Here is a 16,695-nt window from a genome sequence, read left to right as displayed (position 1 = left end):
AACTAAATAAATAACTATCAATCATTATAAAAAAAAATTTAAACTTCAATGATGGAAATGGTTCATTATCAAAGCATAAGATTAAATAATTAATAATTTTTATAATTAATTTTCATTCTTTAATATATTTTATTTTTATTTTTATATAATTTTGTAGTAGATAAAATAATTTAAATTATATAATTAAATCTCTATATTTTTATCAGTTAAAATAAAATTTTATATTTAATTTTTCAGAAAATGGAATTTTTTTTTTTTTTATAATTAATATAAATATAAAACTCTAATTAATATACATATAAAAATCAATAAATATATACATTCTCTCACTTATGTAATTAAACTTACATCACTCAATTAAAAACAATACCATTTAAAATTAAAATATAATTAACCAAAAAAACATTACCATAAAAAACGAATAATAATTAATCACCATAAATAGAATCTAGTACCAAGTAATCATTTCATGGATTATGTGAACCCAATTACAATACACTTTGTAATTTTAACGAGTGAGACATTTCAGTGAGCACTTGGACTTGGAGCCCAGCCAAAAGAGCATTCAGTGATTTCAAATCTAACTTGGACTTACTCCAAGCAGTGAGTTCAAATCCGTGGCGTAGTGCCACTGAAACCGGACTCCTGCCAAAAGAGCATTGAGCCAGAAAGCAGATGAATACACAAGAATACCATTATCATAAGTGAGTGCAGAGGAATACACCAGAATTCCATTCTCATCCTTAGATTGAGAATCATATTCTGGTGGATACTCGCCTAAAAGATAACTTCCAGTGGCCCACTTTACCCAAACTAGTACGTGTAAAGCACCATATACCCATCTACCAAAACATTTTGGACCCAAAATTCCTAATAACAAGCTACCACATAAAATACATATCAATTCCAAAGCCATCACCGCGGGAACCAGAACTTTTGGACGCAGCAAAGTCTTCCAACCGCCAGGAAAAGCCCGAACCTTAAGACGACCCCAAAACTGGAGTATGGGATGAAGGCAAACCAGGAGAGGCTGGCAAAACTGGAGTATGGGATGAAGGCAAACCAGGAGAGGCTGGCAAAACTGGAGCATCGACTGAAACCAAAGCTTAACACGACGCCAAACACTAATTATTGGAGCAAACAAACCCTTACCTGTTGTTGCTTCTTGGGAACCACTAGATGTTGGCTCTTTGGATTCATCGACCTTAACGGTTGGCTCCTTGGATGCACTACTCAAATACAAATACAAATGTAAGCCGTCCATGCCAAAAGCAATACCAATGCCTACCAATATGGCAACAATAACACTGTATTTGGAAGGCGATTCGGAGCCCTTATCGTACCATTTTCCAATGTTAGGTTGCAGAGAAACAAAGAGCACCCAAAATGCAGAGCAAAAGAGGTTGAAAAATCCTACTATATAGGAGAAGGTTCTAATGCCCAAACGAGTACCTCTAAAGTTCAACACCCGGCACTCGTAGTTGTTTTGGGCCATACCATTTGTTAGAAAAGCACCGGCGGCAAACCCACTTCCCTTACTATCTACCACATAATCTTTAATTGCTCTTCTTGCCACAAGAGAGCTGGAGAAGCCATCGACCCTGAACCAAACAGTGAGTAGAAGGTTGAGTGCGATCTCTGTTAACCTTGGCACTATTAAAGACGCAGTGCTGTAAGCACGGTCAGATTCTCCCGTAGCTCCGAAAGATCTGTTCAGCAGCTTTGTCCAGTAATCATAGCCTGATGGAGAAAGTGGAATGCAGATGCAAGGATGCTCCTTTTCCATGGCTCCCTGGGAAACATACTCAAATATTTCATCCACTGCCTGCTTTTCTTTCTTCCTTTCTTCCTTCCACCCGTGGCAACCATTTTCTAGGCACTCTGGAGATGGCAGTAAGCATAGGGAATCAGATAGTCGTTTAAGACTTCCGGGCATCCGTTGATCAAGCACCTTTACGATGTCTTGCACATTCCAGAATACAATGCATTTGCATTCATCAGATTCAGCATTCTGAAGCTTGCAATTACAGATCCCAGGGAGGAGTTTAGCAGATTGAGATTTTAAAGGAAAACATTGAAGTAGAATAGAGTGCACCTTATAGGCATTGCAGATATACTTCATAAATTGCTTCATCGATGAATTGGGCGGGTTGTATGACAGCATTACCACAGAAGCCTTTGCAAATCGATTTTCTGGTTCTGGACTTTGCTCGCAGGTAGTCAGTCCGAACCCGTCATTTATCTTGTACAGTTCGGGGCCTCTCAGGGTTGCCAGAATATCCCTAGCGCCGAACTCCAGGTCGAGTCTTCCCCTTAACAAGCTCGTAATAAAAACCACAAAATTCCCCAAAATAGCGAATCCCAGGTCGGGAAAATTAGCGGACCCCGTTACAGCCTCACCCAACTCGGACTGCGCGACAGCAAGATTGCATAGCCATCCCAAGCAGCTAAAGAAATGAATAATGAACAAGCGCAGTATGTATGGCCTTCCTGAGACACCCATCTCAAAATTCAAAGAACGATGAAGCTTTTCAAATCTGCGATAAGCAAAAAAAATTGATTTCGGCCACACTCCCCTGACAGTAAGGTAATACAGAAGCCACGAGTCCCATTCCCCTGATGTAAAGGACCGTTTGGTCAATGGACAGATGGACCGTTTCTTTTTCGTGTATATTTTCTTTCAGGGCCCCTTGTCTCTTTACTTTTATGAGCCCAAGGGAATAGATTAGACGTCTTTTGCTTTGGTATGTTTGCTTTTATTTGCTTTTACGAACATGATTTAATCCAAATAAAATTAATGAGGGCTTCCGCTAATTTTATAATCATAGCCCATTTGATTAAGGTTAAGATGCTAATTATTATTACCCTGAGCAAGTATATAGGTAAATTTTAACGAATAAATATAAACTCAAACCCTAAAAATATTATTAAAAAACGTTAGACTAACTACCTTGAACCTTCTCAATTTCTGTTGAGGAGGCGAGCAGAGCAATGTTAACATGCATTAATAGAGACAAACGCTGGTGCCAAGTAGAGGCTAAAAGATAGAAACCCCAGTCGTAAAAAATCCTTTCCAACACATATAACTCGTGGTACTAAAATAACAAAACTCCTGGTACTTTATACCGATATTTGGATGTTAAATTTAAAAGAACCCTAAACACAAAATCTTCCTTTCAAATATTAAATTTTTTACATTTCTTTTTCAGCTAATATTGGTGCATCCAAATTTGAAAACCCTTTTATAAATCCGAAAACCTTTAGCATGAATCCATCATATTAACATGACTATTTTATCCGCCATCTGAGAAATGTCGCGGATAAAAGTTGAACTTAAAACATTAAGGGCTATGCTCTTTTCATAGAATTCAGATCGATCCGGTATTTAGCTGATGATAAAAGGTTGTATTATATTATATTTAATAGTTAAGTGGGGAGGTTTGGTTTTTACTGGTTTTGTGATTCAATCTCAAATAAGATTATGCTTGAGAGTATTATTTGCACAATTATCTTAGCAAATATTGTTGGCTTTGTGATCCAATCCCAAGCAAGACTAATTTGAGAGTACTATTTACACAACCACATTAGCAAATGTTGTTGGAAAACACAAATATTCTGTAATATTATTTTTATTATTATAATTAATAATAATTATTAATTTATATTAATTATTGTTAGTTAATTATTATTATAATAGTTTTAAATTAATTATTGTTATTACTCATTAATTACTATTATTAATTAATATTATTTGTATTTTTAATAATTATTATTGTTTTCTTTATGTTTTTTTTGTAAGTTTGGTAGGACTACATCTCCATCATGTTCAATATATCACCCCTATAGGGGTGGGGAATTGAATTGGTGACTTCACATCAAAAAGTGCATTAATAGAGCACCCCACCACTGTCTATGCAATACCCTGTGAACATTATTATCTTTATTGTTAATTAAATTTAATCATATAAATAATAATAATTAATTAGTATTAATTATTAATAATTCATTCATTCATTTTTAATATAGTTAATTAATAAAATAAAATAGTTAATTAATTTAATTAAAATAGTTAATTAATTTTTGTTAATTGATCATTTTAAAATAAATTTTTTTATTACTCATTAGTTATTATTATTATGATTATTGTTATTAATTAATGTTATTAGTTTTATCTTATTACCATTACTAATTTTATTTATTAATTTTATTATTTTTTTTTATAAGAATCCTAAATCTAAAAAGGTAAATTCTAAAACCATTATGCATTATAAATTTAAAGGAACAATATTAAACCCCAATAGATTAATATTATAAACTCAAGGTATAAAAATTCTAAGATAAATATTTTAAACACTAAATAAACATGGTTGACCATCGTTCATTTTTATATTGGGACAATCTTTGTCACAATGCAAAGTTGGGTTATGGTTGATTTTCATATTGAGAAAATCTTTTTCACAATATGGCGTTGGACCATATGTTAGGCCCCTATACTACTAGTGTAACCCCTTATTGTTATTAGTACAACCCACTTATTATATTGATGTACCCATGTAGTGCCCATATTGTTACTATTGTGCACCATAGAAGCCCACTATTGTTATTATTGTGCCCTTACATTATTATTGTTATGTCGGCTTTGATTATGTTATGACCCCTTAGACTCCTATATATAGAAATGAGGTATTTTCATTTGTATCATCCAAGAATTGTTCATTTATGTAATGTAAAGGAGGTTGCCCCCTCGAAGAGGCTGAATTCTAAGGCATTGATCTTTCTTTTCTATCTTTTCTTGAGCTGGTTCCATAACATTTGGTATCAGAGCTTTGGATTCTAGGGTTTCGCTGCTCCAAACAGGTCATCGTGGCATTTTCGCTATAACTTTTTTTTTTTTGAAGTTTCAGAAGTCGCAAAAAAAACCCATTTGAGAAGAAATTGAGCTGAACCTCGGGTCCAAATTTCAAAGCTTTTCGCGCGATATTTGCGGAGATATGATCTGAGGAAGTTGGTCTTTTTGCAGACTCCTGAATTACATTCAAAACAGGTGACCTGGGGAAAATCGTCATAACTTTCTCTCTGGGGATCGGATTGAAATTTCGTAAGAAGGTACAAAAAGAGGACAGACTGTAGTTTTTTGTGTATCTGTTTCAGATCCAAAGGTTAAAATAGTGACACGTGTCACTTCATACAAGTTCGCCCTTCTGGAAAGGTCTATAATCAGGTCATCTTGGGAGATTGTGCATAACTCTTTCTTAGAGAATCCAATTTGGATCAGACTAGTGGCATTGGAAAGAGGACACAGAGGGCTACTATAGGTTGCAATTTCAGAACTTAAAGATCTGAAAGTACAGAGTTATAGTCGTTTCAAGGCCGAGCTCCTAAAATCAAGAAAAAACAAGATGAGGAAGTTTGATGGCAAGGATCCGGTAAATTGGATACTTCAGATGGAGCAATATTTTGATCTACATGGTGTACAACTGTTACAAAAGGTATGTATTTCATCTTCATACTTAGAACCAAATCAATTTTTATGGTACAAAGGGCTTTGTTCTTGTAAAAAACTTGTTACGTGGTCCATTTTCACGGAGGAAATAATAGCACATTATGAGGATACAAAGAGCAACACCTTCTTTAGAGAAACACCACAACAATTGGAAAGAGTAAAAGGGCTTTGTGACATAGTGGAAAGAAAAATTATGGAAACCAGGAAGCGTACCCCTCAACACTATAAAGATGGAAGTGTTGTTTCTCCTAGCCTTCCACAACCTACAAGGGTTACACCACAACAATTGGAAGAAAAAAGAGAAAAAGGGCTTTGTTACAATTGTGATAGCAAATGCACTAAAGGTCATAAGTGTGCTGAGAAGAAATTATTTTACATAGAATATGAAGAGGAGGAAGAAAAGGATCAAGAAACATCAAAAGAAGAAGATATACGCCAAGACCCCACCCCAGAGAAAGAAGAAAAGAATCAGACCATATCTTGTAAAGCATTGGCAAGAATTACCACTCCTCAAATTCTCAAGATAGAAGGACATATCAAGAAGAAAGAGGTGCAAGAAGTGAAAGATCACATCGAGAAAGAAGAAATGAATCCAACCATATCTTGTAATTCATTGTTCGAAATTACCACTCCTCAAACTATCAAGATAGAAGGACATATCAAGAAGAAAAATGTTCAAGAAGTGAAAGATCACATCGAGCATCAAGAATTCAATCCGACCATATCTTGTAAAGGATTGGAAGAAATTACCACTCCTCAACCTCTAGAGATAGAAGGACATATCAAGAAGAAAAAGGTTCAAGCAGTGAAAGATCACGTCGAGCATCAACAACAAGTTCTCCAACTTTTAAACGATAACGCCACTTCGGTGCAAAAGCAAACGAAACAACAGGTAGATCAACATCGTAGTGAAAAATGTTTTGATGTAGGTGATTGGTTATTTTTACCGCTACATCTCAAGCAAGCTATTTATGATAAGGAAATGTTGGCAATACTACATGCACTTAAAAAATGGCAACCTTACCGAATGGGAAGACTCTTCAAGGATGAGGATGTGGAAGCATTGTTTTGTGCTATTTCTATTATCCAACCAGATTGGATAAACAAAGCAAGGAATGAATGGAAGAAGGACGAAGAAGTATGGCCACTTATTCAAAAGTTGCAAAAGATCCCAATTCAAACAATATTGCCAAAAATTGAAGAGGAACGAAAAATCATATTGGAACCTGGAGCAGTCATAGAAACAAGAACCAGACAGCTACGAAATTGATCAATTTCAAAGTATCTCATCAAGTGGAAGAACTTACCCGCTGAAGATTCCACATGGGAGGACAAGAATTTTATACAGAAGCAACAAGAACTACTCAAGCGTTGAGGACAACGCTTTTTGAAGGAGAGGGGCATGTTAGGCCCCTATACTACTAGTGTAACCCCTTATTGTTATTAGTACAACCCACTTATTATATTGATGTACCCATGTAGTGCCCATATTGTTACTATTGTGCACCATAGAAGCCCACTATTGTTATTATTGTGCCCTTACATTATTATTGTTATGTCGGCTCTGATTATGTTATGACCCCTTAGACTCCTATATATAGAAAGGAGGTATTTTCATTTGTATCATCCAAGAATTGTTCATTTATGTAATGTAAAGGAGGTTGTCCCCTCGAAGAGGCTGAATTCTAAGGCGTTGATCTTTCTTTTCTATCTTTTCTTGAGCTGATTTCATAACACCATACTTAACCAAGATTATAAACCCAAAGAAATAATATTAAACCCAAGAGATTAATATATACATTTTAAGGCATATATTTTCTTTCATGCCCCTTGCATCTCCACTTTTGTGGGAATAAATTAAACGTCTTTTGCTTTGGTATATTTGCTTTTACGAACATGATTTATGATCTATTCCATTAATGAATGACTCTTTTTTGATATTTTATGATGGTACATTGACAACGCTAATAAATTACTAAATTTCTACTTGTTGTGTATGTCGTTTTATTTTATAAGTATGGTTAAGATGGCCATTATTTTTCTGCATTTCACCTTTTTATTCCCTGTCGCAGCAGGGTAATAATGTATTCAGAATAAGTTTGATTGTGACATTAAATCTAAAGCGACTAAAAATTAAAATAGGTTTTCTAATGTAAACATTGGAATTTTTTTATTTTTATTTTTTATTTTTTTTCAATTTTATTTTTTTCAATTTTTGATTGGGTAATTTGCCTAGGCTCTTATTTTTCCATCATTATATGTAATTTGCAACACAATACTTTTCTTGCTATATTTCTTGATTGTGTGCCAAAATTTTATATATATAGAAGCAACAGACTTGTCACATGAGCAACACTGTCAACATGTGAATGATATCAGAGAACCAAAATTTGTACCAAAATGTTTGATTGGGCATGAGAACAATATTCTGTTGTAGCTTCGTATTTCAGCTCAACTTGCTGCAGACACTATATAATATCGAAAACTCACATGGAGTGGAGGCCAAGACAATCTTGCATTCAATGCCAGGTTGGAGGTACAGTAAATAGTTTGTCATTTCAGCACCTTGAAAGGACAACATTGGTCTGCGTGTCAAGTTGTCCACACTGCTACAACCCTCGAACACAAATTTAGATGTGTTGGCAAAAGTTGATTCTAATTTTTTCTGAAACATAATTTAATTAAACGAATATCAAATAAATGCACATGCCACTTTTGAGTATCTTTGAATTTGCTATTTTTCAATAATCAATGAAAGAAAGCTCCACATAAATGAACCTAGAGCTCTGAATTTCTTGAACTCATTGTTTGTCAAATGGGGTTTGGATTAAACATTGAATATAAAACTCGAAAATTACATTGAAAGCACGTTTAGACCAAAACATGAAAAGATCGGTAATACAAACAAAGACCAAGAATAGATATCCAGTGCATTTTTATGCCATTCGAGCCTTGGTCGCTTAGCGGAAGCACAATGATTAAACAATTTCTTGCATTTTAGAAGATTTTTTTTGGCTATGTTTCTTATTTTTTTCCAAACTATTTGATTTTTATCATCTATACAAAAATTAAACATCATTCTCAGATATTTTTATTTTTGTAAAAAGTAACTAGAAGCAAAAATTAATTTGAGATTGAATGCTTAAATTGCTTGAGTTTTAGAAGTTTTTTTTGGCTATGTTTCTTATTTTTCTCCAAACTATTTGACTTTTATTATCTATACAAAAATTTAAACATCATGCTTAGATATTTTTGTTTTTGTAAAAAGTAACTGGAAGCCAAAATTAATTTGAGGTTGAATGCTTAAATTGAGCATAAACCATGGATATTGATTGCCCATCACCAAAGATAGAGACTCCACCTAAAATCTTGGAATGTCAACGTTTCTTCTAATACTTGTTTTTGATGGATGTTAAATTAAAAATTGAAAAGTCACATAACAATCGACTGAAATCTTAAGTAACAATACAATATGATAGCCAAGACCTTTCTAAGTCACATCATGAAAATTAGGAACTAGATATTCATAGAAATTAGTCATGAGGATGAAGAATAAACGAAGCGCAGAGTCCCAAAGTCTTTTCCTGCATGCATGAGATGATAAAAGAAACATATGCAGAGCATCATCTTAACGTCTTGTTATATATACATATCACGTGGATCTTTCCACACCTTTCTTTTGAAAGGAAAACATTTTGTTCGAACTACATTCATTTAATCAAAATTGGGAGAAATAAAGTTCATTACCTCACAATCTATCATATTACAGCAGAACACCAAAGAGCGTTGAAATAGCAATTTAGACTCAAATTGAATACATAAAGGTACACTTAAAATCAATTTGAATACGGGAAGGTACACTGAAAGAAGATTCTAACCAAAACAAGAAAATACCTATAGTACAAACAAAGACTAAGAGCATGTGGCAGATGCACTTTTATGCGATTTGAACTTGGGTCGCTTCGCCAAATCATTCACGCCTCCATCTTCCACCATTTTGAATTTACTAGACCACTATAATGAGATGAAATCCTCTCTAGCTGGGTCGCTGCCATCCATTCTTGGGTTCATTTGGTAAGGAAAACAAAGTTACCACGTCCCTCGCCCTGTTGTGGGGTCCCTTATTCCTCCATTGGCTCCATCAATCTCTCGTGCCTCAATGCTACTCTTCACTGATTATAATTCAGCTCAACTATTTTTTGCTTAAGGATTCCGACTTTTGCAGATCCTATAAAGCATCCAAGGGCATCTCTAGTTACAATGTTGTAAAGAAAAATTATCTTTGCCTGTGTGACCACTAAAATTCCCCGCAAGCGGCAGGAGGAGGCGGGATGCAGGAAGAGGCAGCTACATGCCTCTGAATTGCATTACAATGAGGCTCAAGGGCCTATTTATTATTGAAAAACATAAGAAAAACCTAAACAACAAATACCTAACTCCGGGAGATGTAACGCCAAGAGTTTGTGGGCCCTGTTGGGGTTAGTTGGGTTTTTCGTAGACCCTTGCCAATGGATATGAGCCTACAATGGACCTGAAAAAACATCGTTTAGGGGGTCAAAACTGCTCCGAAAGTTCAGGACCCAAAAAACTACTAAAAATAGTAAATGATGAAATAAACAAGGAAACAAATGAAGCCGACTGGAGGTCTAAGTGGAATAGGTTGGTGGCCACCAATATCCACCTCGATCATGTGGTAACTCAATGTACCATTTCGTTGCTCGACCTATTAAAGTCCACTGAAAAAGTTGTAACCTAATGGAATAATCATTTAATGAATTTGAAGAACACCATAGGTGATAAGTCATTACGTGATTTGATGGATCCTCTCTAGGCTTACCATCAAATTTCAGTATGTCACTTGGTAATTTAGCAGGAATCACCGACCAAAAAGGATAATGATAAATTGGATCATTCATGCGATGAGATAGATCTGATAAATCTAACATTGCAATGAAAGGTAACTGTCGGTTAAAGTCTTGCTGAGAAGACAAATACCCTTGAGTATTTAGCCCAACCCATGGAGGAGGATATCTAGGATATCCTAGAATAACTTGTGTAGTTGGAATTTGCATTGCTTTAGGATAACCAGGGTAAGTCATGCTAGGTTTAGTTTGAAATGAAAATCCTTGAAAAGGTTGACCAGGATATGGTTGACTTTGAAAAGGTTGACCTTGATACAAATGACCCTGTACCATTTGAATCTAGCCCTGAAAAGGTTGACTTCGGTAAGGTTGACCTGGATACAATGTTTGAATTGTTCGTACACTTGGTTGACGAATAGGTATCTAAGCCATATACTAGAAAGTTGGACCAATAAAAGATTGAGGTATAGACTGACTAGTTTGATAACCAGATTCTTGAGGCATGGTCTCTGTAGGTTGTTGAACTGAAATTTGAGGCATTCCTTGCACAGTCATTTGTGGCATATATTGGACATGTGTTCGAGGTATACCTAGAATCGGTTGTTGAATAGTTGTTTGCACAATAGGCTGAGAAAATATCTAAGGAATACCCTTGATAGGTTGTTGAATGTATACTTGAGGAGTAAACTAGATAGGTTGTTGAACATGTTTCTGTGATATAGTTCGTCCAGTAACTTAGACAGGTTGATAAACACACACTTGTGGAGAAACTTGAACAAGATGTTGAACATAAGGAGGGTTCCAAATAGTACTCCCCATTCCTGGAAATGGAGCACCAATCAAGGGTTGAGATATAATAGATTGACTTGGATCAACCTAAGGTATTTGACCAAGGTTTGTATAAGTTCCAGTAACAGACAATCCTACAAATGAAGAATAAATTCCTCGAGGAGGTTTCCCTCCAGGAGAAAGATAGGATGGTTGCCCCCCAGCTAAAAATTTAATCCCAGTTAGAGCTAGTTGAGGAATACTTGTGTTGTCAGATAACATATGAATGTATTGGTATGATGCCAAAGGTGTTTTAGGCATGGAATTCATGCTCTAAGCAGTAATTTCTACATTAGTAGTAGATAAACCAGATTAGATTCCATAAAACCAAGTAGAAACTTGAGAAGAAGGAGTGGCTCCCGAAAAAGTTCCACTGAGTGATTGATACCCAACATGAACCAAAAGTACACCATATAAGAATAATTCCTATAATCCTATAAACATAGAATTCACAGTAGGCTAGCTAGGTGGTATACTCATCTGAAAAGATGAGGTTTGACTTACAGGAGAAGCTTCTCACATGATTCACCTAGGTGTAAAATCAAAAGGATTGTGTAAATGAGGAATACCTTGACCTAAAAATTTTAATGGAGTCAAATACCAAGGATCTGGTTGAAAAGGTTCAAAAGGAAGAGCTTGAACAATTAACAGATCACTAGTAGTAAGAAGAGGATATACAATATTTTCCTCTTCTCCTTTAGTAATATCTTCAATTATTAGAAGACTAGGAGGTAGACCAGTTGTAATAATAGTTCTTTTAGATGAAACTGGTAGAGGGGTAGGAGTTATAACAACTAAAGGTGACTTAGGTTCATAAATGTCATATTCAGGTTCTTCAACGTTTGGTTTGGTAAATTATGTTTCTAAAGTTATATTGATCTATGATTCACCCTAAATGGTCTCAGGTCCTAGGGTTTCAATAAATTTAGGTTCAGATTGAAATATGTCTAATTCTATCCTTTGTGGTTGAGTTACTTCATTTTTTATTGTTTCAAGTTTTGCAACACCATATGTTTGAGGTTGGTTTGACGTTCCAGATTCTGCTGATTTTAATTTCTCTTCTTTGATTCATTCCAATTGACCATGTATGTATTCAGAGTGTAAACCCTGCATTCTACATGAATGTCTTGGTAATTCTGCCACGATGAATTTTATTAGATATTTGTTCCAAAATTTATTAAATATTTGTTTCAAATTTTTTTCCACCAAATAAATAACCAAAATCAAATAAAAGGGTAACTAGGTATAAAAGGACTACCAAGCCCCTGTGAACTGTGGAATATCATTTCCAGTACGTGTAGTAAATCTCCCCGAATGTTGTGTTTGGTGTATCACAGATGACAAGGCGACCAACTCAGTTAGCTATGGATGGTATGCAACCCAGAGGGGGGTTTCCAATATACCTAAGAGTACATGGAAGCTAAGTCTGTATTAGTGTTTTCTAGTGTGTCTTGTACAATAAGTAGTGTTCTGATATACTTTACATATGTGGAGCGCCATCTAATATACCTCCCCAAACAGGATGAGGGAAACCATGAGGAGAGTGCCCCTATATAAGCACTCAATGCAAAATTTGAAATCCAACTGGATTGGTCTTAAATTCAGTCCTCCACTGCTGCTAGGACTGTTGGAAGGAGTTAAGGAGGAGGAAGAACAGAAACAATGGGAAGAAGTGGATAGGAAAGCAGGTTTCCATGATAGGGAAGAAGACATCACATTAGAGGCTTGGGATGTCAGGGAATTTGTCAGAGCCATTAAAGATGAAGAGTTAGATTAGTTGCTCAGAGGATGAGCAACCCATTTAGCAGGGGGTGATGATGAGCCCCAGAAATGGGTAATTATATGGGCTCATTCTGCCTCTTATTTCGACTTAATCCACCATTATCATTAGTTTGTTGCATTTTTTTGAATATATTTATGCTAATAGAGTGAATTGGGTTAGTCACTTTGCCATGTAGTCTAATGTGTGTTTTATGCAGATTTTTTGGACAATTTTGGACAAAGACAAGGAATTTATGAGCAAATGGCAGCCAAACTCGAGGAAAACAGGGAAGAGGACTTGTAGGGGGGGTGTATCCTTCATTTATGACCCCTTTCCTCTAATCCTCCATCAACAACTCGGAGCACAAAGGCCCACATTGATGATTCCAAGGGGCAGCCGAGCAAGTCAAGTAGGACTGCTGTTTATCTTCAGTTCTAAGAAGCCGAGTTCCTTGATTTTAGGAGGACTATTGGAAGTCCCCATTTGTATAAATAAGAAGGCTTAGAGCCTTAGTAGGTTAGCTAGTTATTAGTAGATTTTCACACTTTTGTGCAGCATTGTGTTCAACTCATTTTCGAGTTCTTTTTTAGAACAGTTTATGTAATGTAACTGCTATTTTTGATAATGAAGATGGAACAATTTTTGAGCCAGCACTTATCTCATTCAGAGGGCTAAAGCTCTTGGGTTAGGGCCCAACCCAAGCTGCCCAACACCTCCTACTGTGTACTTATATGCTTTTGTTTCAATTCATGAGTTAATTTCTGTTGCATAGATTCACTTTACTTTGTTAGATTAGGTTGCTTTTGATGGTTAGTATAGTTGTTTTTGTTTCAAGTTGCTTAAGTAAGTTTCTGTAGTGACAGAAAAATATCCAAAAAGGCCAACAACAGGTCTTGATCTCCTTTCTCCCTCCCTGGGATTATGATTTGAGGTCAAGGCACTATTGCTGCCACCAAAAACACAGTTTTTGCTCTTCCATGCAACTGCTAGTGTGATACTTTGATTTGGAAAAGTTGATATTGGTTCAGATTCAATTGCTTAGATCATTTCATGTCATTTTACCATAGTTCTCTCGCATGCTTTTCTGTTCATAGGGTATTGTTTAGCATTTTCTGGTTATAGGGCAGAAATTAGGTCAAGCTAGACAAAGTTCTGTTTTTTTGTTCTTTCTTTGGTCAGTTTTGATAAGTAAATGTGCAGATCTCTTGCAGGACATCCCAGCTCACCATCCCTCCATAAAACAGCTAGCACCAGCTCACTTCTCATAGATTTCCCAACTCATTCGCAACATTTCGCCAATCTGCCCTAATTTCTGTGTTTTCCCCCATAAAGATGCTTTCTTGCCCTTTGAACAAATCCAACCATCACGTTCATCCCTGATCTTCTTTGACAAGTTCTAGACACCTCAATACCTTCATCTAGCCCTCATTGCCCCTTTCCCATCATTTTCCACCTTCAAAACTCCAAAAACAACTTTCAGCCTCCTCTTGTAGATCCCTTGCAGCCTCCTGTAGAATTTCCTGTGAGTGATTTTTCAAAATCTGATCGCTATGGAAGTCAGGGAAAATTTTAAGAACCCCCCCTAAATTTATAAATATAATAAATGGGCGAATCTCCTTGGTATATAGGAAAAATGGAAGGCGATTTTATCAATAATATAATATGTATATATAATTTTTTGGCGAATCTCTCACGAGGCATGGCGAATATTTTACTCAATTATAAAATCTTGTAAGATCTTGGCGAGTCTTTCACTAAATAATAAAACTTTGTAAAGTCCTAGTGAATCTTAGCATAGGCTACATGCTGGTTTAATTCCCCCATTTAAATAGGCTACATTCCAGGTGAATACCATGGGTCAATACCATGTGCCATTTTGGTGAATACCATGGGTCAATACCATGTGCCATTTTTATTTTTATTAATTCTAATATTAGGGTTAATAATGGTTTTTTGCATGGTATTAATAACAATCTAGTCCATGGTATTTGTCCCATAGTATTTTGGCCATAGGTTTCACCTAAATATAACCCATTTTTTGAGTGTTCGTAAATATAAGGTGACTTATGGAGTAAATATAAAAAAATGTTTTATTTGTTTACCATACCTCTCGTTTATTTATATTTTTATTAATTTACCATACCTCTTTTACAAATATGGTATTTGGCCCATAGGATTCACTTAAATAAAACCTCTTTCTTGAGCCTTCATAAATAGAACGAGGGTTATGGACTAAATATAAAAAGAGGTTTTATTTATTTACGATACGTCTAGTTTATTTATATTTTTATTTATTTACCATACCTTTTTAGTAAGTATAAAAAGACGTTTTATTTATTTACCATACCTTCACTTTACTTATATTTTTATTTGTTTACACCCTTACATGTATATAAGGTGACTTATGGAGTAAATATAAAAAATGTTTTATTTATTTACCATACCTCTCATTTATTTATATTTTTATTAATTTACCATACCTCTTTTATAAATATGGTATTTGGCCCATAGGATTCACTTAAATAAAACCTATTCTTGAAAATGGGCGAATGGATTCACTTAAATAAAACCTATTCTTGAAAATGGGAGAATGGAAGGTTGTAAGTCCTAATTTCAAGGGCTAAATTTACCATTTTTACCCTCTCCCTTAAAATAAGGTGGGCTATTTGAGGTGATTTGTAAAAATGTACTATGATACAAAATATTCGCCCACTAAAAATTTAAAACCCCTTAATTTCGCCAAAGGGCGAACATTCACCCCTAAAATTATCCTTGATGGAAGTCTCTAGAAGGGTACTAGGGGCATCTTAGGACCTCTCCACACCTTCCTTTACCTCTGCAACAGCCAACTCCACCTTCCTTTGCCACCAATCCTCTGCACAGTCACAACCAGAGAAATCACAAGCATAATAATTTCACATAAAAACACTCAAAAGTATAAAAAGATGATTTCTTCTCATTTCTCTTTAGAAGTAGCTTGAATAAATGAAATTTACCTTTTTAGCAGTCAATGGCCCTTGGGTAGTCGCTGAAGGATCTGGGCAAAGTTGTCCATCATCACATTCCTTTTTCGCTCGAGGGCTTCTTCGAACAAGATTTTAATAGGATCTCATGCCCCCTCGTATTTATTTTCATCCACCATGGGAGGCCATTGGGATTTGCGAGGTTGGTCTTGCAAAGGTTCAACCAATTCAAGCCATAACTCCTTATATCCCGAACTCATTGGGGACATGCAAAGCAAAATAGAGAAATCGAAGACCACTCTGATACCATTGATCTAGATTTAAACAAGAACGCAACAAATTACAGATATAACCATAAATACGAAGATGCAGTAGAAATAACACTTGATTTCATTAATATCAAATACTGAAATATGCTTACAAACAGAATGGAAATAAGACTAGCTCGAGCGATGGTAGCTTATCTTTGAGAAGAGATGTGGCAACTACATGCCTTTGAACTGCATTACAATGAGGCTCAAGGGCCTTTCTATTGTTGAACAATAAGAGCAAACCCTAAACAACCAAAACACTAACCCGAGGATATGTAACACCAAGTGCTTATGGGCCCCGTGGGGTTAGTTAGACAACCAACTTTCTGGGGTCGTGACTTGGTCATATTATCTTCGTTTGACGTGCATGATACTTGTTGGAAAGATCTCTCCGAGGACTACGAAGGAAAAGATGATTTTAGACAAAAAAATTACAAGTGGTATATTGCCAAAAAATCGTCGTTTA

The 16,695-nt window shown here is 35.4% G+C and overlaps 1 protein-coding gene across 1 annotated transcript; it reads right to left on the bottom strand.

Annotated features, from left to right (window-relative positions):
• Positions 1–527: 527 nt before the first annotated feature.
• On the bottom strand, positions 528–2,688 carry LOC149190037 (uncharacterized). Its single transcript, XM_089413340.1, has one exon. The coding sequence runs from the start codon at positions 2,501–2,503 to the stop codon at positions 581–583; it is 1,923 nt and encodes a 640-aa protein (XP_089269466.1). The 5' UTR covers positions 2,504–2,688; the 3' UTR covers positions 528–580.
• Positions 2,689–16,695: the final 14,007 nt, after the last annotated feature.

This window comes from Pinus tabuliformis, chromosome 3_1 (assembly GCF_031772625.1).
Source record: "Pinus tabuliformis cultivar Carrire ecotype Pingquan chromosome 3_1, CPIR1, whole genome shotgun sequence".
NCBI lineage: Eukaryota > Viridiplantae > Streptophyta > Pinopsida > Pinales > Pinaceae > Pinus > Pinus tabuliformis.
Note: the sequence above shows the minus strand (reverse complement) of the source record. Positions and strands in the feature narration are given on the sequence as shown.

Excerpts from the sequence above, each read along its gene's own strand:
- LOC149190037 (XM_089413340.1), bottom strand. The coding sequence starts at position 2,503 with ATGGGTGTCTCAGGAAGGCCATACATACTGCGCTTGTTCATTATTCAT.